The sequence below is a fragment of the Cyrtonyx montezumae genome, unplaced genomic scaffold (assembly GCF_038088225.1).
Source record: "Cyrtonyx montezumae isolate F1298 unplaced genomic scaffold, pur_monq_1.0 scaffold_3, whole genome shotgun sequence".
Taxonomy (NCBI): domain Eukaryota; kingdom Metazoa; phylum Chordata; class Aves; order Galliformes; family Odontophoridae; genus Cyrtonyx; species Cyrtonyx montezumae.
The window spans coordinates 49,719,113-49,743,477 of NW_027072034.1; the positions used below are offsets into that span (position 1 = coordinate 49,719,113).

The window sequence follows — 24,365 nt, forward strand, 5'->3', positions numbered from 1 at the left end:
GATGACTTGCCAGAGACATCACTTCATACCACTCAATGACAAGATTAGAATTTATCTGTTCTCAGGTTGCCATTATATTAAAAAAAAAAAAAGTATTTTATTTTATTTTAAATCTTTCACTAACCCTCTATATGATACAATAAGACAGTTACAATCTGGTAAGAGAGTACAAGATATCAAGATATGAAAATAGTAATGTGAACCAGTGGGAAGCATATCAGCAAGTGATGATTTGTGTAGGCAAGGAAGTAGACTAGAGGAATCCCTGCAGATCAGATCACTGCTCCAAGAGAAGATTTACAGTCCCATATGATCAAGTATCATGGCTGAAAACTGTATGTTCAGTTACCTGTCTTCTTTTTCTTTTTTAGTTATGTTTACAACAAGACTTGCAAAAACTGTCTTAGGATGTGAAACTTCTTTGAAAACATGAATATGTTCTCTTTACCTACCTGCCTGCTGGGCTTGTCAGATAACACTGGCAATCTAAATGAGTCACTGACTTTGTTAGGAATAGCCACTTAGTCATCAAACCTAGGAATTCAGTAATTTTTACATCCTTCTAGCTGGAAGATTGAAGACATTTGATCAGTACTTTTTCCTCTAAAATGAATGGAAGGAGTGTTATTTGTGTGTGAGAGATTTTGATTCCATCTGCCTTGGCTTTTTACTATTTCATCTTGTAGTGTCAATATTACAAATAAATGGCATGTTTGTAAGCTTGTAGGTATTTCCTATGCATAAGTGCTGTAAATGCTTTACATTGCACAGTAAAATGAAGTTCCATATTTAAGCACACTTAACATTTCCACTCTTGGCCCTCAGCATTTCTAGATGTTGTTCGTGGCTCTCACTTCATTTCTTTAACACCTTTGAGAATTCTTTTAGAAAGAGATTGTAAAAGATGTCTGGTAATTATCACTAATTCTCACAAAATTGTTGCATTTCCCATAAAGAATCTGTTGAATCAGAAGTTGGAACCAGTGTCATCACAGTGTATAATAACTCGTATGATTGAGTGCAATTCAGACTACCCATATAAGAAGACATTTCACTAACCGCAAACTATTCAATTTTTGCTGATTACAGCTACAGATTCTTAGCAAACCAGTGTTTTTAATTACAGCTAATACAGTAGGAATTTGTTTTGATTAAAAAGCAAAATAAACAAACAAACAAAGAAAGAAACAAAAAGTTTAGAAGTTAGACAGTGCCCTCTCCTGGATGGAGGTTCTCAAAGTAGAGGTGTACAAAGTGCCCCAGATGTTGCCTATTAGCAAAAATGGGTACAAACCATCATCTTGATGTACTGTAGGCATTTGTTTGTTGTAAGGAAGTACGTTTAGTTGCAGTCCTTCTTTACATTCCAGTCTACTCAAAAGGAGTTTTGCAACAAAAACTATTTCTAGTTAAAATGGTGAGGAACATTGGATTTATTTAGTTTGAACTCATCTAGCTAGAGTTGGCAGTGCAAATTTATCACAGGAATCAGCAGTAATATTTAGTAATATTTATTCCAGTTTTTACAAAAATCAACTGTCATTTTCAGAAATAAGGATAATGGAAAAATACTTAATTGAAGCTTGCATTTTAGGTATAATTTTACATGTCTTCATAGTTTTCTGTCAAGGTAAAAAACAAAACAAAACAAAAAAAAAAGGAGTAAAAAAAAGGAGTCATACTGAGGAGCTCCAAATAGCTCCAAAGTGTCATTTTCCTATTTATCCTTCCTTGACTTTTTACATAAATGAATGAATTTAAGTTTCATTTAACAGCTCCAATCTCATGACTCTTGAATTCAGTCTGTAGAAATTAAATAAGTAATGATAATGACAAATAAATGATAGCAAACAAACTTAACGAGGATCTAGATTGAGACAGAACTATCTCAAGATTTTACAGTATCTCACCACAGAGGTGATAGAGAGATGGATTTCCCTAGTAGTTCATTCAAAACACGTATTTAAATCCCTTCAGAGGCGGACTATGAAATTGTGATAATCCAGCATTTATAGGAAAAATTTAAATTAATGGCATAAAAAGCATTAGACATCCCCACTCACTTAACATTTACAGTTCTCAACTCAGTCCTATGATTTTTTTCAGCATGGGAAACACAGGAAAATAGTTGTTTGGGGTAAACTATGAACGATGTGAACAAAATGGCTCACAGATTGCTCCGTATGCTATCTTAAACACAAAGCAAAGTAGCAAAATTGTTTTTATTTACCTAAATTTTAACCACTTTCTAAAAATCTGCAGACTTATTATAAATAGACTTCCGATATAGAACAGCCAAACTCCATGCTAAGCTCTGCATTTTCTGACTGCTCACTTCAAAGGTATGCTTCTACTGAGAAATGATGCCTTAGCACACTTGCACTTATGTGAGGGCAGCCCTGGAGCAGGGATGAGGATATGCTCCCAAAAAACGCTCTTGCATATAATGCTGCTCTTCAGTAAATCTTTACACATTATTTACATGTGCCTGCAGCTGTAAGCATCTCTGCTCCAGCAGGTGAGCTGTACTGCCCTCTGCAAAGAGCTGCAAGCTCAAGAGTACAGACCTTTTCATTAATGGTAACACCCGGTCATTGGATGGTCACTGAATCTTTCTTGATGACCTACTAATGAACTACTCACCATCTTTCTGTAAAGACTGGCCAAGGTAGATTGTATAGGTAATTTATAGCTTAATACCTGGCACGTTAATGTTACCTTTGCTCAGTGATTCTAACTGACACAGTGCTATTAAGAAGTAGTACATCCTTCCCAATCTATTTCTCAAGTAAAATATTTCATGTTGAAATGAGTCTTTGGATTTTGTGTTTAAAAATGTGTTCAATAATTTTATTTAGGGGAAAAGTTCTGTAAGAGATTAAGAAAGTCTTATTATTTTACAAAGGTGGAGTTTTGTTTTGTTTTTTGACATTTCTCCCCTCAATTTTTTATTTTCTTTTCTATGAGAAAAAGACAAAAAAGCCCAATGTATGTTAGCATTCACCTGTTAGTCTTAGAGGCCTGCACAGTGTAAAAACCAGCTGTTAGTGGGTGCCTGTTAGATGCAGGAACCTGGAGAGCTTTTATGATTCAGGACCCATGGTGCCTAATCTCTGTGAATCCTGGATAAATTGGCCAGAAGCCACAGTTCCTACAGCTGTGATCTTACCAGCTCCCAAGAGTCAGAAAGTTTCAACTGTACCTTGATTTTGTAGGAAAGCTGCAGAAAAAGCCCAAGAAGTGGCAGCGATGAATTAGATAGCACTCTTCCTTCTGACACTGGTGGATAATGCCATCAGGGTTATCCATTCATCACAGAACCCTGCCTTTGCTTTAATTATGCAGGGGCTTTCTCATGGTTTGAAAGTGATTGGGGCTATGATTAGTAGGCATTTTACAGCTTTGAGCATGTGCTAGACTGGATGACTGTAGACAATATATTCATAATCCTTCATGGTTTATATATATATAATATATTATATTTTTATATATTATTTATATTTTATATTTAATATTTTATATTATATATAATTATAATTTATATATATGATATATTATATTATATATATTTTCATAAAACATATAAATATTTTATATATATATATTTTCATTTCCACGTATTTGCATGTTATAGGCAATTTATGTATTTGATCCAAGAAAGCAAGTTTGCATCTACTTAAATGTCCTGGGAACAGTTGGGAAGTTTATCACATCCCATCTTTCACATCCTTAACCCTCATTAAGTGGAGCCCTAATGATCAACTCATTCCCTGCAAATGGCTTCAGAATCACCAAAATCTCTCTGGTGTTTCAGATGGCACTTTCTGTGCTCTTCCTGTGTAGAGACCAAGGAGATGGGTTGCTAGAGAGGAATCCTGACATTTCAGGAGGTGATGATGTAAGAAGGTGGTTTTGCAAAAAGCAGTCCTGTCCACTGCTCCCAGGGGCATTACTCACATTGAAGATCTTCAGCTTATATTCAGCAACTTTGTTCTAAATGAGATGAAATTGTCATAATGTCTCATACCTTTTGATGAATGAGACCTTCCTCTCCTAGTTTCAAGTACTGGTATAATCCTGTCTCCTTAGTAGGCATTGCTAGCAAATGATATTGTTGTACCAATGGTAGGTAAGCTTTACTGAAATGATCAAAAGCAGCAAAATTCCTCATGTGATTCTCCACATTTTATAGTGTGGTTATAAGAACTCAAGCCAGTTAGAGGAGTCAGGTGCTTTCATAGAAAATCATAAATCTTTTCAGATAGGACATATTTAATAATTATTCATCTTCCTGTTATACTGCATCCTGCATTTGTTTCCATACTTAAAAAAAAAAAAATTAGAGATTTGAGAAAGAATACAAAATTGAATCCTGTTCCTATGCAACATTTAAACTCCAATTTATTGTCTTTATTTTCAGCAAATACAATGAAAAACATCTGCAAAAGAAGTAGATATGTTTGGACATTTCCAACAGTGATTGGAAATTGAGGGTCTTTACAGATGTACATAGTTTAAATCAGTTTCCGATTCAAATATGAATCGTTTTTGTAAATTTTAAAATAGCATCTTTTCTTTCTTTCTTTATAACAGGGAGTTCTGCTAATCTAACTTGCCGAGCTTTCTTTGGATATAGTGGAGATGTCAGTCCTTTAATCTACTGGATGAAAGGGGAGAAGTTTATTGAAGATTTGGATGATAGTCGAGTCTGGGAAAGTGATATCAGGTAAAAAAATATATATATAGTCTCTAAGCCAGTATGTTTTTTGATAGTTAATGTAGTAGTTACTATAGATTAATTCAGGAATGTTTTGGGTTTGGTCCCTTTTTTGCAATGTACATTTACATTTTTTCAATTTCATTTGTAGAGAACAGAAAAATATAGCAAGACCTGATGCAAAGTGAGCTGCAAAAGCAGAATGGCTGCCTAACTACTGTCATAATGACTTCTCAAAACTGTGAATAACTACAGAAACCAGTAGCACTAAGTTACTAAACATTACCATTAGTTACTAAGAAAAAATAAGAAAAGTAAATATACCAAGAAAAGTAGGTAAAAATAAGTACTTTAAAATGCAGGCTCTTAAATAAAAGCTGAAGTCTGACTTCTCTTTCTGAATGTATTGGCTTTTCTTCTTCAAAGAAAGAACTGAGTTTCCTGGAATGTTATTTGGCCTGTGAGATCTAAGCCTTCTGTTATGTGGGCTGGTTATAGCTGCTGAAATATTTGTTATAGAAAGTATCTGGTGATTCATGTCATATACTTTTCCTGTTTCTGAAAGTGCTATATCATTTGGATATTGAAAAAAAAAAAGTGGGTTTATATTGCAAATAATATACCTGACATAGCTTTCCAACTCCAGTATAAAGTGACTTCTTGAATCTAAAGGGATTTTTTTTCCATTTATAATTGTGTGTGTGTATCACTGTGTTTGGATAAACCTAGTGATGTTGGCAAATCTAAGCGTTTACTATCAAGGAAGTTAAATAATCACAGATATATTATCCACAGTGATTGTCTATAATAGAACTATGAGCTTATTTTCACCTGAACTCTTACATAAGAGTTTACTACTTCATCAAAAGACAAAAGTCATATTCATTTTCAGCTCTGGCCTGGACTGCTTCTGTATTACTGAAGAAACTTCCTTTATCAAATTCAAGAAGGCCACATAGATATTCAGGGTCACTATGTCCCCGAGTGTAGGCAAAACTGAGATATATTTCATTAGTGTATGTCAAGTCTGTTCTATAAATTTCAAGATCAATACACTAAATAGCACAAGACAACTAGATCAGCTGCATATCTTATATAAAGGTATTCATAAGCCTTTCAACTAGAATTGGCATTTTGAAAGCTGTCAAAAAGATGACAAAAAACTTCATCATCACTTTTTTGTTTTGTGTACTGGGGCTCCAGAGGACTGGCTTGCACATACGTTGTTGAAGCAAGGGAGCAGCATGTAGAAGTTTGTAATTTACTTTTCCAGGTTCCTAAAACCACTGCTGGGCTTTATAAGGGGGAAAACAACAGGAAGACAAGTAGAAAGTTCTAGAAAGGTCTTTGCTTTTCTTTATCATCTGAATGAGTGGCAGCTAGCATTCCAGCTTTTTCTACTGACTTACAATACTATACTTTATAATACATTCAAGTAATATTCTTTACATTTTTTTTTGTGGTCAAGACTACTAGTATCACTCTAAACCTGAAAATAACTGTATTCACTTTTTTCTGTTCTAACATTTCAAGATTCTACATACTACTGATCAGGGTCTCCATCAAGAGTGTGCAATAATGTGTTATCAGTGTGTGCATCATCGTGTTTAAATACAATTAACTGGAGCTTTCATTAACATTTACAAAACCAAACCTCTTCATTAGAAGTGAATGAAAAAAGAGCATGAAATAATTTAATTAAGATTTCATAAAACCGTAGCTAAATTTGAAGCCTGAGAGTTGTGAATTGTAAGTAGCACTATTAGGTCATTATTAGCTAATCCTATAACATGACAAAGCAGAATATCAAATACGATTTCTTTTTTATTAGGGTTCTCAAGGAACATCTTGGGGAACAGGAAGTTTCCATTTCATTGATTCTCAACTCTGTGGAAGAGGGAGACCTTGGCAATTACTCATGCTATGTTGAGAATGGAAATGGACGCCGGCATGCCAGTATTCTCCTACATAAAAGGGGTAAATACATCTCTTCCCCATTAAATGATGCACTGTAGGGGAACCTGTATACATTTGAAAAGCATCCTATGAAGAAAATATTAGTTTTGTTTTCCTGAGATATTAATAGGTAATGATTGTTTTTCCCAGGCGTTCGTATAACTTTCAAAATAAAACAGAAAGGTTGCTGTTAATTCTGGCTGTCACTGGGATAAACACAGTAACACCTTTTAATTATATTTCAATCACAGATGCATTTTGTAATTCATGAACTTTAAAACTAATGAAGACTCAGTACAGAAAAAAGAAGGAACTTAAAATTAATAGAACTAGAATCATTTTCTATTGGAAATAAAATCAAATATTAAAAAAAAATTAAAACACAAATATATTCTATTTCTACCAATAAAGTCACCTAAACCTCGTAGAATCCCAGCATGTTTGAGGTTGGAATGGCCTCAGGTCACCTAGCCAAACCCCTACGCAAGCAGGGAGCCCAGGACACATGTCCAGGAGGCTTATGAAGATCTCCAGGAAGGAGATGACACAACCTCTCTGGGATGCCTTTGCCAGTGCTCTGTCACCAACAAAGTAATTACTTTAAAACCAGTAATTAACAAACTGGCTTTTACTAAGTCATGTGTTGATGTTTAGTCCCTGTTTTCCCTTCCATACAAGCAATAGTACCAACTGACATTTTTGTTCTTTGGTCACTAGCTTTTAAAACTATCAGTGTGCATGCATAAATTTTGCAAGGATCCTACTTTCATTCGTTCCTTTTTCAGAGAAATCAGTGTATCAAACTCACTACAGCATGTGGTCTCATGACGACATAATTAAGAGGAAGTAATCTCAATATTTAATTGCCTTTATAAACACTAAAAAGCAAAAATAGCAAAAACTCCTCCAAAAGATTAAGTAAGGCTGAATCTGCAATTGTGATTTAGAAGCAAAGTCGGTTGTGCCCATAAAAACAAAAGATACCTGTTACAAGCCTTCTACATACTTTGCAGACTTTGACAACTGTTTCAGTGAAATGATAAATTAACCATGACAGACAGAAATTCAAGCTTGTCTCTCAAGTCTCCTAGGAAGGGGAGCTTACACTGCTTGCATAGTCTCTTGTATATCACCATGACAACATTTTGTTTTAGGTTTCCCTGTTTAGATCCACATTTAGTCCCTGATAGAGATGAGTTAGATGTTTATTAATTTCTGGTTATTTGCTCACTTAGAACAATGGGGAACTAAACTGAGGCAAATCGGCTTTCTGAACACCAAGTTATTAGTTTTGGACGGTTTTCTAGTTGTAGATCTCACCTTTATTTTTTATTTTAATTATTTATTTTATTTTATTTTATTTTATTTTGTTTTGTTTTGTTTTGTTTTATTTTATTTTATTTTTAAATCCAGTATAAGAAAGCAGAAATGCTAAATCTCAAATGTTCACTGCTTACCTGAAGAAAATTTGATAATCACTCATATATCATACGTGGCAGATTGGTAGGAGCAAGAAAGCAGGAAGCTCTGTAACTGAAGGAAGTGTGTTCTTGGGAAAAGAGATATTTAGGGCTAAATGCTGCAGTGGTTATTCAGGTTCCAAATTTAAGCCTTTCAACTGCCTTTCTGCCTTTTATTTCATAACATATGAGGTTCAACAAATCCAACTGTAAGGTCTTGCCTGGGTGATGGCAATACCACTACTATCAGTAAAAGCTGGGAGATATAAGGATGGAGTGCAGCCCTGCAGAAAAGAACTTGGGGGTGCTGGTGGATGGCAAGCTGGACATGTGCCAGCAAAATGCCTTTGCAGCCCAGAAAGCATATCCTGGGCTGCATCAAATGAAGCATGGCCAGCAGGTTGAGGGGGATGATCCTTCCACTCTACTGTGCACTGGTGTGGCCTCACCTGGAGTACTGCATTCAGATGTAGTGTCCTCAGTACAGGAGAGACATAGACTTGGTTGAGAATGTTCAGAAGACAGCCACAAGTTGATCCAAAGGATGGAACTCATCCACTATGAAAACAGGTTGAGAGATCTGGGGCTGTTCAGCCCAAAGATGAGAATGCACTGGGGAGACCTGAAGTGGCCTTTCAGTACCAAAAGGTGGGCTGGAAGAAAGAAGGGGACAGACACTTTAGCAGTCTGTTGTGACAGGAGAAGGGAAAATAGTTTCAAACTAAATGAGAGAAGATTTAGGTTGGATATAAGGAAAAAATCTTTTACCATGATAGTGGTAAGGCACTGGAACAGGTTGCCCAAAGAAATGGTGGATACCCCAACCCTGGAGGCTTCCAAGGCAAAGCTGGATGAGGTCCTTGTCAACATGATCTATTTGTGCTGTCCCTGTTCATTGAAGGGGAATTGGTCTGAGTGACCTTTAAAGGTTCCTTCCAACTCTAAGAATTCTATGATTCTACGATTCAATACAATTCTGTTTTTTCACAGGCTTTTAATTAATGATATCAGACCCTCATATAATAAATAAAAATGTAATGCATAATGAGAAAGAATGTTCTTCTACAGTGTTGTATTTTCCAAAGTACGACTTTTGTGGTGAATGAAATCCCATTTAATTATAAATCAAGCTGGAAATCCAGATTATTGTTTAATTTTGTGATTATTTTTCTGAAAATTCTTGTCTGCATATTACCAAAATATGCTAAAATACTGAAGCAAAAATAATCTGAAATTCTATATTATAATAATGTTTATTTTAGTTATATTTTTAGAAGCTAAATAATACACTTACATTTCTCATGGAATAGCTACCAAACCTGAGAACAGGTAATATACCTTATGCAAAAGGAGACACCAAAGTGACTCCTTAACTTTCTTCTAGTTCTCTCAGTGCTCTCCAATCTTCTGTCTTATATATCTTATATATTGGGTTTATTTTCCTCTATCACTGAGTATTTAAGGTTCTGTCCTTCAGCAATTGAGTAACTGATGGATGGTTAAAACAACTTGATTTCATTTTTTCTGGTGGAAACATAGAGTTTAAATAAAATAAAATGTTAAGAGGAAGAGATTTGTTCTGTTTGAATTTGTCCACGAAAATGTATGTTTGAAATGAAAGCAAGTTATGCACACATTAACATGATATTAATATTTCCTTTTCAATTTAGTAGCAAATTCAGAATAATAGGAAACAATGAATTTTCTTCCTCCAGCTGTTAATGGTAATGGAATTGTTGACAAGCTCTTTAAATTACTGTGTCATTCACAAGATAGTGTAAATCTGTTTTATAAATTAAGAACTTGAGTAATATAAATTTTTGATCTCATGAGCATTTCCAGTCATTAGAACAATTTCTCACAGTAGTAGTCATGTGTGACAATTAAGACTTAAAGGATAAAAGAAACAGCAATTCTTGTAACCTCTGTGAAGAAATCTCATGTTACAGTTCCCTTTGCCATAACGCTTCATGACACTTCTGAAATTTCTGAATGGCATGTATCATGTGAGATACGAGAGAAAGGAGTTTCATATTGCAGCTTCTGTTAATTGCCCTTCATTACTTGAAAATTTGAAGCAGAAATTTTAAGAGCATAACTCTTAAGTCTCAGTGGAATCAAAACTGCTCTGAAACTCAGATACACATGGTATGTTAAGACCTCACACATATGTATCTTCCTGCATATAAAGCATTCAGCTTTTACTCAGCACAGCAGGAAAAGCTCTTTTGGGTTCCTCTCTGTGTTTCAGAATTGAAAGTGAAATTAGATTTGATTTGATGCAAATTGATTTCCTCCTCTATGGCCATTGAATAAATCTTCTGCTGGGAAGTACAAAGATTCAGTCGCTCAAAAAGTTCATGACACTGGGACAAAAGTGTAATTCACCCTGCCTACCTTCCCCAAGCCTAACCAAAAATGTCTGTTCTTTTTACACTCAATATCTCACCTAAAATCAGCAAATTAGCTAAGTACTATTAAATAGTGTTGAACAAAAAGTCTTCATAAAAATCTTTTCTTCTTCATCAAGGTTTTTCTAATCCTTTAAAAACTGGAGTCAGACAACTCCAATGAGAACATTAGTCAGATTACTAAGCATGTGCCTAAATCCAGTTCCCTTCTGAAGAACTGTCAAGCAAGTTGGTTGTTTAACATATTCCTTTTTAAAACAGCTTTTGTTCCACTTTTGAGATATGTTCTTTTTATATAATGTCTATATATATAATTCAATTCTAACCTTGATTAGCGAGGAAGAAAATATTTTAATATAAAGTGTCACAAAATGTTTTATAAACCATGCAGATGTAAATTATTCATAATGCTGTCCTTAGGAATAAATGCAAACAGCTTGTTTTATGATTTTACATCCTTGTAACTTGGTACTCCATTTTCTCCACAATTTAGCACCTTCTTGTGCTTCTTACATTCATTTATTTCAACAGATCTAAGAGAAGTAATGGTGTGGGATGTTTGATGTCTCTACTAAAATAAGCAAATCGAAGCTCTACTAATCAGTAATGTTTTAAGTCATGCAAATTTTACTTTTCTTTTCTGAGTTAACATACTCAAGATTGTAATTATTCTTCTGTTGGGAACAGGTATCCCGAATTTCTCAAAAGGAATAAAAATGTCATGACTAGGAATATAAAAACTACTATTTTCCATCATTTTCTCTATTCTAGTAGTACTGAAAAATCCAACAGACCCACAGCTTGGATATGCTGCTTGTTGTTGACAAAATTCCAATCTGGTACTCATACATACATGTATATACAAAATAGGGAGTATATATTATATTTTGATCTAATAAATGAGGTGAGATAACTGAGCCTTAACATTTCTAACATATAAAATGTATTGTAAAATAAAAAAAACAAAGACCCCTGTAATTTAAGTAACGCATCTTAAGTGAACTGTGCAGGCAACTACTGTTATGTACGACCCTCTGTTGGCAGGAAGTGTACACTTCGTGTTAAGAGACGGTTTCATGATCAAGGTAATGGTCACTTCAAATCTGCTACCCCAAATCTATTGGCATCAGAAATTGTCCTACAACATCTGTAAGTGGTTACTCACAACAGTATCCATAAAGCAATCTTGATTCCTTAAATACAAACCAATTTATTTGGCACTTAGGAACAAACGAAAAAATTCTCAAAATGTAGAGAACTGAATATGCAAATACTGGTACACACGATTACATATATATATGCATTAAAGAAAGAAGAAAGCAGCATACTTCTCCATTCTCAAAATGTGAATATAGTTTTTTTTTTCTCCCTCATATCCGTCTATTATTTACTGCTGATGTGTTAAAAGAGCCTCAGATGAATATTCCTTTGCTAGCTGGCCTCCTTTTTCCCTTATGGGAAGCACACATCTCTGCAGTCAAATCCGAATCTTATGACACATCACTCCTGGTTTCCAGTATCTGCCTTTTTTCATTCTCACAGAAAACACTAAGAGTTTTAGTAAGCATCAGCTTTAATTGCCCCCTCTCCAAATTATAGCCATTACTTCAGTGTTTCACTTAATAATTGAAGTCTAGAAACATATATCTAGTTAAACTAAGAACTGAATCTAGGCAAGTGTTTAGCTTTATGAGTGAATTTGTCCAAGACAAGTGGAGAACGAAAATGCATCTAGGCACAAAGTTACAAAGATTTAAGTGTGAGATAACCTGATGCTCTGTGAATAGTCCAATTGACTTCAGAAGGATTGCTTATCGTCTGTGAAGTTAAGCAGTCTGCGTAATTGCAAAATTGAAACCTTAGATAGACTGTAATTGGATTTTGAAAAAGCTTCAGAAATTGAATACACAGCTATAAATCACATATTCTCAAAGAGCTATAAATCACCAAAAAGGATACTTGAAATATAATTATTTTTCTTAGTAGCTCAGCTGTATACAGGCTAATGAATAGAATAAGATTAATTTTAAGTTCTCACAGATCATTTAATGTAAGGTCTCTGAAGCACATCGTATAAGTCACAAGATATGAATATTGAAAGCTCCCTTTTATTTACTTTCTTGTAAACTAAGATTAGTGCATTACATGTGTGACAGAGAGAAGGGAATGTTATAAAAAATTAAATCCAGGTGAAGATCAAAGGTATGCCTGATAATTAGGATAGGATCAGTATAAAATGAATATGTTTATTACCATCACATTATGCAGATATTTAAAGAGGACATGTACTTTGTTTTAATTAGCTGTTTCTTTCTTTGGCTTTCCAGGCCAAAGCCTCCTGATAAGGAAAAAAAATTGTAGCCATTGGTCAAACTGCTTGTAACAAATCTCGTTTTAAATTGAAGCTATTTATTCAGAAACCAATCTACAACTGCAGCAGTAATCAATGCGTTTTCCCTTGGAGTAGAACTGTTCCCGTGCTACTGGAGGACTGTTGTTAATTGCCTGTAACTAAATGATTGCTGTGCTTCTGAATGTAGCTCCTTGGCGCTCGCTCGTTTGTTGTGTTTAACAGAATGCTTGTCCCCCTAAGGGTTAGCCTAGTAATTTTCCTCTACGACTTTTTATATTTGGTCTTGGTCCTTAAGGAGGGCAAGGTCTGTAATTTGAGCAACATAACACAGAGGTTAAATGGGTTTTAAAACGTTTGTACTTTTTGTCTCCCCCCTCTGATGCTGTATTGTGCTGAAACTGAATCTTTTTAGCATCCAGCCACTGTGGGAAACCTGGGTTTCAGCAGGAAAAGCAGATCAAAGGCAGTGCAGTGCCTGCTGTAGCAGTCATACTCAAATTGCAAAGCAAAAGACAGAAGACAGCAGCGCTAAAAAATTCATGTTATTGCAAAGGCAACCTCATACGCTGTCCTTGTTGTGACATGATTACTAAGCCCTTGCTCTTATACAAATCACCTTCACAAGGCACCATTCAGGAATAACTGCTCCCAGGAAGGAATTCAAGTACTCCTTCCCACTTCACACAAGGAACTCTAAGACACTAAGGAAAGTGAAATGATGGCTGCCATCTGAGGGACCAACACCAATGGCCAGACTGAGCCTGCTGCTTCTGACACCTTCAATTCTGTGCAACGCACAGTGATGCTCTTAAATAAAATCCTGAGGTGTACAAAGCCAGCTAGATTCCCTGTACAGTTAGTTTAGCAACTTGGGGAAGCACTGGCTCAAGGCCCAAAAGCACACAGTTGCATGTGGCACTGTGCCCAAGCTAATCTTTGCTGCCCTTCACAGCACTATGCAGATGGGGCTGTACCAGTTGTGGTATTTTGGGGGCTGGCTTTGGCATTAGTGCAGTGGGATGTAAGAATACAGCAGTCTGCTGGGCTCATCACTGTGTCTCTGCCTCAGGACCTGATAAACATCACCCGAGACAGAGGGTGAGCATGTGCTGATAAACATAGCTCAGCATGGATGAAAATACCAGCTTGCTGTGCTCAAAGGGTAGAGCAAGAAACTGACTTTGCAAACAAATCTGTTTAAGAAAGGCCCATCTTACCCTTCTTGTGCTCATCAGTGACTATGGTGGCAGTAGATAAAAAGGAAATTTTGTGAAACTTTTAGGGTGAACTGAGATGTTTGTTTCTTACTTTGCTTATCTAATAGGTTTGAAGTAGGTTCATGTGTGTTCAGATAGACTTTATCAAAGAAAATATACAGGAATAGTCTTGAATTATTTTGGGGAGAAAAGAGCGCTTGGGAGGGCCTCTCTAATAGCAAAAGTGATGCAGTCCATTTATTTGATTTCATGCACAGTGTTAGAGAACAAGTAACTAGCTGCAGTTATTTTTTCCATTTAATCTCAAAATCATTAATTTAGCAAAAACTTCTGTTTTCCAGCTGTAAAGTTTTCCCTCACTTTTAATGAGCTATAACAGCAGGCACATAAATAGTGTATTTGGTACCTAGCAACCCAATGTATTAAGCCTTTCTTCTAGTCCCTGTTGAACAGCTGCATCACCTGTAGTACAAAATGATAAACAGGGTATAGTAAGCCCAGAGTAATTTCCATTTCCATTGATATTGTAAAATACTGTATTATTTGTCTATGCAAACAATTTTTTGTTGGCCGTTTTTAATAACATTCCCTTCTCTGGACCAGAAAAGTATTAGAAAATATCTAACACAAAGGAGTTTCCAGCACAGTTTTGGAAAGAATGACACAGGACATAAATACTTCTTTATTTCATTTTATTGCACTTTTAGTGTCTTCTAGAGAGCAATGAAATCATCTTACAGTCACTACAAAATAATAAAAAGTATGTGAATCTCAGTAGATATAGTCAAAATAAATGGAATTCTCACATTTTTCTATAATCTTTTATTTTTCTAATTGAATTGTATTATGTTGTGTCTGCATAACCACACACACACACACACACACACACACACACACACAAAAATTAAAACAAGTTAGTTGGTTACATCAGGGCTACAGTGCTTCATTCAGAAAGAAACTGCCCACTGTAAGAGGATGGCATGAAAGAAACATGGAACTGACCTTTCAACAGTACAGATTTTATGAAGCAAAACTGCATCACTTGGATTTCCAAGATTTTACTTCTTGTCATTCCTTAGAACTGAGCACATTGGAAAAATATAGGGGGTCATAATATATGCCATTTATTACTTAGTTCAAATTACAACAGTGCTAACATTCTCACTCTTTTCGTTTGTTGCCACTTGCCAGTTTCCTACTGATAATCAAAAGCAGAATGGATGTCATGTAGCTGGCTGAGTTTTCTTGAGCATGCAGTGGTTTAGACAGGGAGGAATGAAGGTCTGTGATGACATTACTTATTCACTGACAAGTGACTCCACTGAGGAGGTCAATGTTAGATAGATATGGCTACATTTGATCAGAGTCCCCATCCTTTGGAAGGGAACTACATGGCATGATCTCAGTCATGTCATTCTCCAGTGACAGAGTGCAACAAAAGCCCCGGCGGGTGCCCATTGTCTGAATGATGATGTCAGAACTGACAAATTGGGATGGTTTGCAATGTCTAAACATAAGCCAACTGCTTGTGGACAGACAGGAGAATAAAGATGAGTTTCAGATCATTGGAAAACAGTGTCAAAGGTATTAGTAGATATCTGAGAAGTGTGGTTTTGGAGTTCCTTGGATAATTTGTCTTCACAACACTCAATCTGTTTTTTCTCTTTGCTTTTTGTTTGTTTGTTTGCTTGCTTTTCTTTTTGAGGAAAACAAATCCTAGTTTGATCCAGCCAGTAGACTGAAATTCATCCAAAACCTGAGATTTTCTTATTTATATGTGAAGTAATGCAGAGGATGTGTTTTCATTATAATACCCCATAAAAAAAACATTCACCTTTGCTTTCATTGTAAATGGAATGTCAACATTTATGTGTATAAAATGAACTGGAGTGTATCTGCAGAGAGAGAGATGGACGAGGGTTATCAAATCTCTCATAGGTATGCATATGCACACACATATTCCAGCATCTGTTGTTTTACAAAACAGCAGTTGAGATACCACACCAGAGGAAAAAGTATGTCAATAAAGAAAATACATTCCTACTTACTTTCACGGGATCTTCAGAAAAATAAAAATAACCCTATTCCTCATTATTTTATTTTAATAATTTACATAAATATGAAGTCTGCTGTTAATCTTTTCTGTTTTGGAATGTGGTTGTTATTGCATTTTGTAATTCTTTGCAGAGCTGATGTATACAGTTGAGCTTGCTGGTGGGCTTGGTGCTATTCTGCTGCTGCTTGTTTGTTTAGTGACTATCTACAAGTGTTACAAGATAGAGATTATGCTCTTCTACAGGAATCATTTTGGAGCTGAAGAACTAGATGGAGGTAAGGCAGCTTTTCAGTATGTTTCATACTGTCTAAATGTGCCTATTTCTCTTCATCAAGGCCCAAATTTAATTTCAGTTCAAGATACATTAACAACTGCAATTTTTATTTCCCACTGCATTAGGCACTGACTTTAGTACACATTCCTCATACAGCACATTAGCAGCAATGACTACTCAGCTGATGTTTGTGTTGCTCTCTGGATCTCGAGGTGACACACATCTCTTGGATCAGTACTCCCAGCATCACATGAAAGTTACTAATACTGAGGCTTTAAAGACTTCCTTTCTGTCAGTGCTGAAAGCCAGTTTCACCTCCTCGTAAACTTGGAAGTGTCTTCAGTAATTATATTTCCCTAAGAGGTAGAGATTGGACTGAATTTCAGTTTACTGTTTGTTTAAATGGATCAGTTTCAATAAACTGCTGAGTGTTTGGGAGCACACCCAACACTCCATTTTCTTGAGTTCATTTACTTAGTCACTGGGAGAGTGGTTAATGATCATTAGCACTGTTTTGTGGTTCAAGGACAGTCAGCTGAAACAAAAGTAATCTGCAGTGAATGTTCTAAACTGTGTCAAATATATACTTTTTTTTTTTTTTTTTTTTTTGAGAAACAAAGAAAATCCTCTCTGCCCGCTAATCAAAACTGCTGCTGGACAGCAAACCAGGTTGAGCTGCAGGTTCTGATTAATTAGATTTGGTTTCTTGGGTCAGAGTTCTTGATGTTTTGTGCTACTGCTACATCTTTGGTGAGAGAACTTCCCTATTTACTCAAATACTGCTGAAAGTTATATTATAGTTCAAGGTAATAGCCTGTGGATAGCAGCTGCTGTGTGACGTACTATAAGAAATACATACTACACTGTCCAAATCTGCCACTGATGCAGGAGAGTGGCAGTAAAATTAAAGGTCTGATGTAAGGGAAAGCCTTCCATATTAAGATCACTAGGGTATGACCCATTTCCACCTCCAATCTAAAAATGCACAAGAATTAAAAGTAGAAAATGCCCAGAACAACAAAGAGCCTCAGAACATTGGAACATTTTGTTTCTTACCAGAGTGACTAAAAGGATGCATATTAATACAGCAGTTCAGTTGGGAAAAATAAAACACAACAGGTTACTAACTTTACAGAACAGGAAACTGTGGCCCATCAGGACTGTGATTCAAGAAGTATTATGACAGACACTACTTTTTTTCAGAAGCCGAGATCTTCTAAAATGCAACCCATCATTTACAGGAGTGTACTTACTTGCATGTATGAATTCAATATTGTTCAATATAAATATATATATATATAAATTGAATTCAATATTATTCTTATGAAAGAAAAAAAACCATATGCCTTAGTAATTGTTTAAATAGTTGCAATTTAATGTTTTCTCTCTCTGTGTCAGTAATTCTTACTTTTACAGCTGTCATTTATTGTTAGTTCAAATCTCACCAATTTATTTGCTGACTTAGTGTTACACACCTATCTCTCTCTCCTCTCATCCCATACATCAGTGACCTGAGAACAGAATCATCCATTTTAGCTTCTAAACAATACTATTCTGTAATTTGAGAGAAGGAAAAATAGCATCAGTTTGGTTTTTTTCCAAGTAAATTTAATTTAATTTACAAGATAAAGCTTGGATTCTCCTTATACGTTCAATGCAGACTCATAGTGTGAGTGTTTAATTGAAGTAACACACCAGGAAAAATAATACTTGCAGAATCTCATAACAGAATACTGTAGCTTCTGCTGTACTCAGTATACTAGAAGCATGGATAAAACCTGCTGTGACAATGAAGATACTGCAGCTGGACTTCTGATCTGTCTCACCTATGCTCTTGCAGAATTAAGAAGACAGAGAGAAAATGCCTCAGAAGGCCAAGCCAGAGTTTGTGTGGAAATAAATTGCAGACATAAATTCAGGTCCTTTCCCTTGGCTTCACCTGTTACTGACAGGCACAAAATGCTGAACTGTAAAATCTTTTTCTGACCTGAACTCCTGCAACGCCACAGCCAAGTGCCTACATGCTATTCAGCATTTACATCGTGCGCTGGCATACTTCTGGATAGCACATATATAAGCAAACATCAAAATGTCATAGGCTTTTTGGGTTCACTGTGTTGTATCCAGACAGAATTTGAAACACTGTAAAAGTGAGGTCCAGTTAAAATTTTCCTTTGAAAATATTTATAACATGCAATGCTTCATTTCTGAACAAGGCCTTCAGGATGTTGAATGTTGTCACAGTTCCTCTTTCTTTTCCTTTGACACTAGATTTTCTCATGCACATTTCTGTGGGTGGCATGGGTAAATTGTGAGAAATAGTTGAAAACAGAATATTTAATCCTTAAAACTATAGTAACTTAATTTATTATTTTATCTGGGAGCGATGGAGATTAAACAAATATTCACAGATGCTGATTCCTCATTTCTTTACCTTGCATCTTTGAATATTCCGTTTTCTCTCATCTCAGTAACTCTTGTTTTCCTCTTTTTTTTTCCCTCCAGCAAACACTTCAGCTCAGTCTTGTCTTCTGGGAAAACCCTCTTTTTTCCCTTGGTTAACTCCCTTTCTTGGTGAAATAGAGCATAATCAAATTAACACTATGCTGGATTGTGGTTAGTGGACTTCATCGCTAATGTCTGACACATCTTCCTGGGAGATGAAGCGCAGGCAAAGCTCTCTGAACAGTGGCAAAACATCTTTCCCACTTGAAGCTACTTGGCATAGCCTTGCCTCTCAGAGAGACAGCTCATCCAGTGGGTTGGTCTAAAACCTCTTTGTCCAGCAAATTTTAATTCAAGATCTGACAAGATCCCTTAAGCACCATCTTGAAATGTTCACTAATATTCTGAAAAAAAAAAAAAAAAACACAATATTTTCAGAAATAGATGCTTCATTGGGAACTTCTGGGGCTGATCATTCTTAAATGTCAGGCATTCTTTTTAGGTTTAAGACTCTAAATTTAAAAGTTCATTTTAAAAAGTCTTTTCCATAATGTTCACTTTAAGTATTAGTATGCTATAGTGAAAGTGGCTTTAAGAAGTGATTAACTCTTATGCCTTATTGTACTCAGAGCCCTTACATTAGAGTTTTATAGCACGTTCATCCTCTGATAAGTGTTTTAGCTGTTACTATTTCTGTATTTTTATTTTACATGGATCTTCTTTGTTGGCTTTCTCAGTTTCAAATGAACTTTGAAGAAATGAACAGCAAAGATTAAAACAAAATGCAAGAAAACATTTGTAATTACCTTGGATCAAGACATACCAAACTTCTTACACTCTCTGATCTTAAACACCTTTTGGTATCAGAGGAGATAGTACCACTGTATAGAAATCTACTCTTCGTTTTCAAGAGAGATGAAACCCAGGCCTCCAAAATCTATGGAAATTTTCCCAGGGCTTTACCTAGGACAATTTCCTTCTTCAAGAGACTGTTTCTGTACATGAAATCATGGAAGGATCAATCACAAAGTAGGACAGCCACCAAGACAGTCAGCAAGGGAAGAAGGAGAGTCAGATGAGCAGCATCCTTTCTGATGCTGCCTTAGAGAGTCCAGGAACTCCAATTCACCAAGATATTCAGCTGATAACTATAAAGAGAGACCTTCATTTGACAGTTGATTCAACAACCTTCTAAAGGACCCTCAGTGCCTTTAGTTCCCATCAACTGTTTCTACAGTGTTGGACAGGCCTCTCTCGATGGTGTCTTTCACACTATTCTTAACTTTCCCTGCAAAGGAAACGTGGGAGAATAGAGAGACAAGTTCTCAGGCTATACATGGCCAGGCTTGGCACCTGGGAAAACAAGGCCCTGGAGTTTCTCTGATTTCACTTTGTTTCCTTTCTTATTTTAATTTAATTTCTTTTTTTAAAGTGTTCCTAAGATAGTTGAAAAGTGTCATTGCCAAGCTCTTTAAACTTAGGAAATCTTTCTTGGATTCAGTATATGACACCTGTAGTGGATGTTTCTGGTCTGGGAGTGTTGCACTCTATTAAAAAATGGGTTTTGTTGTTTTCTGAGAGGAATTAAATCAATTCTCACATTAAGAAACTGATGAAATTGTTTCTGTCTTGAAATGTCTGTTGCATCTGGGACTACTTAAGTAGATGTGATTTTCATCTTTACCATTATTTAGTAGCAAAATACTGTCAGGGTTCACAGGCAGACCTATGGGATTGCCCAAAAAATAACACTGCACAAATTAAGATGAAGTAGAACACTCTTCCCCATACTTTCCTGTGTTTCGCCCTAGCAAACCTCTTGTTCAACAAAGAAAGACAAAGCTTTCAGATTATTAACACTTCTGTGTGACTTAGCTGCTAACTTTCATATATAGCTTTTTTCAGTGGCCTAGGCATCTGCTGAAGTGCTTGTGTTAGTGATCACGCTCTGCAGGTACAGCTAGACTGAAATTACTGCTGAAGTTAGTGACTTTGAAATTACAGAATTTTCCCTAGGGATTCATAGAATAAGTTTGCAGTAGCAGCCTCAGCACGGTATACGTATTCTTGTTGGCTATTGGCAAATGGTGGCAATAAGAAATCCTACTCTATGAATGTCAATTTCAATTTCTATTAAAATCACCTTTAGAAAAAAAAGCTGCCTTCATCTTTCTAAGGATTACTAGTTACAAAGCAGGGATTTTCCTCTTATTTAATTACAATTTTATTGTTGGATAATTGCCTACATTAGCTCTTAACTCTTATCATTTATGCTATTTATTTATATCTGAAAAGCAATTCAAATAATAAAATCTCTATGTCTCCAATGAATATAGGATTTTCTAGTTTCCTTTGATACTTACTAATTCAAATAGAAGATTCTGTTTTTTCCTCTATCATTATTTTATTCTCTCCCTATTTTATGGCACATAGAATCATTTTAAAAAACAGTGAACTAAGGATGAAAACAGAGTCTACCATCTGAAGACTGAGATATCTCCTGTTCCTCAGCCAGCAGCTCTGTCAAATGGCTCTGAGCTTTGAAGTTGTTTTTCTTGTTTTGTTGTTGTTGATTTTTTTGTTGTTGTTGTTTTCAAAGGACATATTTCCAAGGTAAGCAAGATGAATGCAGCATATTGGCATCCAATTTCTAGAATTTTAGATTGAAAGCCTTTTTTCCAAGCCATTTCTCCCCTGAGGTTTTTTTTGTACCCACAAAAACTTATTTTATTTTTTATTTTTTTACACCAAGGCTATCTCAGCTCCAGTTTTCACCTTATATAACCCAATGATTTAAGTACTATCATAGACCACTTGAACACAAATAAATCTGTATTTTATATAGGTAATAAGCTGTTTTGTTGAATTAGGATGATAACAAGTAGTCATTACTTGACACTGTCAGTTTAAGATATTTATTTTGTACAGAAAATATTATATTTCTTTTCAGACTTTACCTGACAATTATTGAATTTCTTTTCTTTAAAAAAGGATCTAGTCTTTCTTAGATATATCCTATGCTATGCTATGACTCCTTACTAAGTAGTTACCATTCAGTCTTTCAGTACCTACTACCAATATCTTTTTCTGAGACCAGCAAATTGCTCGTACAAACCAAGAAGACATCTTCTAGCACCATATTTTAGTTTTCAAAAATTTTAACATTCTGATAATGGTATATAAAACTTTGCATTTTCATGTCAAGAGCAATTTTTGAGATTAACAGTGCACCTGCTTTTTATATTAAAAGCAGAATTACTTCAATAGTAGTATTTAATTTAGCTACTAACTTCCATATTAATGAAAATGGCTTAGAAACATTGAAGCTTTCCTCTTCATTTAGCTACAAATTAGGAATCTGAGTAAGTACATGAGAAAAAATCACCTTTAATAACAGGTTATTCTTTCTAAATAAGTAGTAATCTTACATACCTATCATTAAGAAATTTTAGTTGTAGTTATATATAATAAGGAAAAATATACCTTAAATGTGGCTGACAAATTAATAGGAAGGGAAAAAAATGCATACCTGCTGCTTTCATATTTTTATAAATATACCACTTACGGGCAAAGGACATTTTTATTTTTCCCAGTCTATGGTGTGCTGAGAATACTCAAGAACCTTTTTAGAACTGATTATACTTCTTTAGCCTTTTTACCAGTGTTGCATTTATAATCTCCCTTCAATTCACCATTTAGCACTTCAGGCAAGGATCTAGAATATAATTAGGAATACTCCATTTAACAGGTACTTCACCATGGCAAAGCTGATGTTGGCAGTTCTTTGTTTTTATTAACAATAAAAAAGGCTTGGCATTTAAAGAACAGAAATTAAAGTAAATGATAAGGTGAGCATCACAATCAACAGTAAATAGCCTGAAGAAAAACAAGTCTTTTGAAAGTCTCATAATGATTTGGTGCTTTTAATCATCCAAGAATGTAGGTTATCTTTTTCACTGTTTTGAGGGTGATGAGCGCTATTGCAGTGTGAAAATTAAATGTGTGAATAATGAAACAGGCACAAAATTCTCTCTGAAATTTTGAGAACGCACCCCTTTGCAACTCTTGCTTACCACTGTGTTTTCAAAGAGGAATGCCTTGCAGCAGTTCCCTGCAGCACTTGCAGAATCCATCAGCTGTCCATCTCCCTGCAGTTCACAAAGGGAAGACCTGGGAAAGCCAGAAGTGTCTCTGGATACTCCTGGTGGCAGAGTGGGCCATGTGTTTTCAGCTTCCTTTGGAGCACTGCATATTTCTGCAGTTGCCATTAATGACTCTGGAGGATTACAGGACACACAAAGGTGTAGGCAGTCCCTGGTGTCTAGGTGTACAGCTTCATTAAAATAAGATTCAAATCTATCTACATCATGAACTACTGCATTGTATGTTTGTCTTTATTTTGATCACTCTATTTCTCTCTTGTTATAACATACTATGCCAGCTGAGAATCAAAACTTGTCATCTGCTTGAACATGGTTGATAAGAAAAATATAACTTTATGAAGGTACTTTTCTATTTTTAATTTTTCATCTATATATAGTTTCCTGTACTCCATTAGCAGAAGTAGCTGCAATGCTTAAGGTTTAATGAACCCTCAAAGGCCCAAAGTGTTGTCCCCTTGGAGGGCAACATGCAAATTGTTAGAAAACATGTACATATATAATAAAAATTCAAAGTTGAATTTGTCTGTTGGTCGCTATAGAAGAAGAAAGTAGATTCATATGGAGTCTGAGATTCATTTTATGCTTACATTGAGCCTTTAAAAGATTGCTGCTGAGCACATCCTCAGAATAATAAGCAGCATTTACAACTTTCTCCCCTAAAAATTTATATGACCTCTTCAGCATTAACGCTCCAGAAAGTTACAAGGAATATAAGCATTTCTACATTTGGATGATCACTGAAATAAATGGACAGCATCAAAGAATTCATGTTGCAATGATGCAAAAGGTGTTTTGGCTAAAACCCTGAGTTGCTGAATGAAATAGTTTCTCAATTTGTTCTTAATGGATCTGGCAGTTCACCTCCAATATCTACCCCTAAGACTGATCCAAAAATTCTTTTCTGACCTTTGGCTGAGTCCAAGACCATTACTCAGTGTCCTTACTTTCAACTTCATGCACCAATTAAAATGCTATGGCAAAATTTGTTCTTCACAGCCTGTTTGAGAAGGGCCTTGAGGTACAATCGGCCTTTGGTTGACTGACGTGCATTGTACCTGGAGTATCATCCATGTCTGACCTGACTGTACCAAACTAATCTAGAGCTTCAGTGTACTCTCATAATTATTTACAGTACACCATGAATTATTATTTTTCACTAAATTTGCCTGTGTGAAGTCTATTTTATGTTTTATTTCAGCCTTTTCAGTTTATGAATACAACACACTTTCATAAAAATGGAGACTGTTGAGCTGAAGAGCTTCATCCTAGTTGTATAGTACCTAGTAGCAGTGGAAAACAATTACAAATCTCAT

The 24,365-nt window shown here is 35.5% G+C and overlaps 1 protein-coding gene across 2 annotated transcripts in view; it reads left to right on the plus strand.

Annotated features, from left to right (window-relative positions):
• The window catches only part of IL1RAPL1 (interleukin 1 receptor accessory protein like 1), a 583,898-nt gene that overhangs the window by 553,874 nt on the left and 5,659 nt on the right, over positions 1-24,365 (plus strand). The window contains exons 6-8 of one of the 2 annotated variants that reach the window (XM_065741550.1): positions 4,594-4,726; positions 6,549-6,694; positions 16,302-16,445. In XM_065741550.1, coding sequence (XP_065597622.1) covers positions 4,594-4,726; positions 6,549-6,694; positions 16,302-16,445 — 423 coding nt within the window. The remainder of the gene's footprint in view (positions 1-4,593; positions 4,727-6,548; positions 6,695-16,301; positions 16,446-24,365) is intronic. The other variant, XM_065741549.1, reaches the window with a different exon arrangement.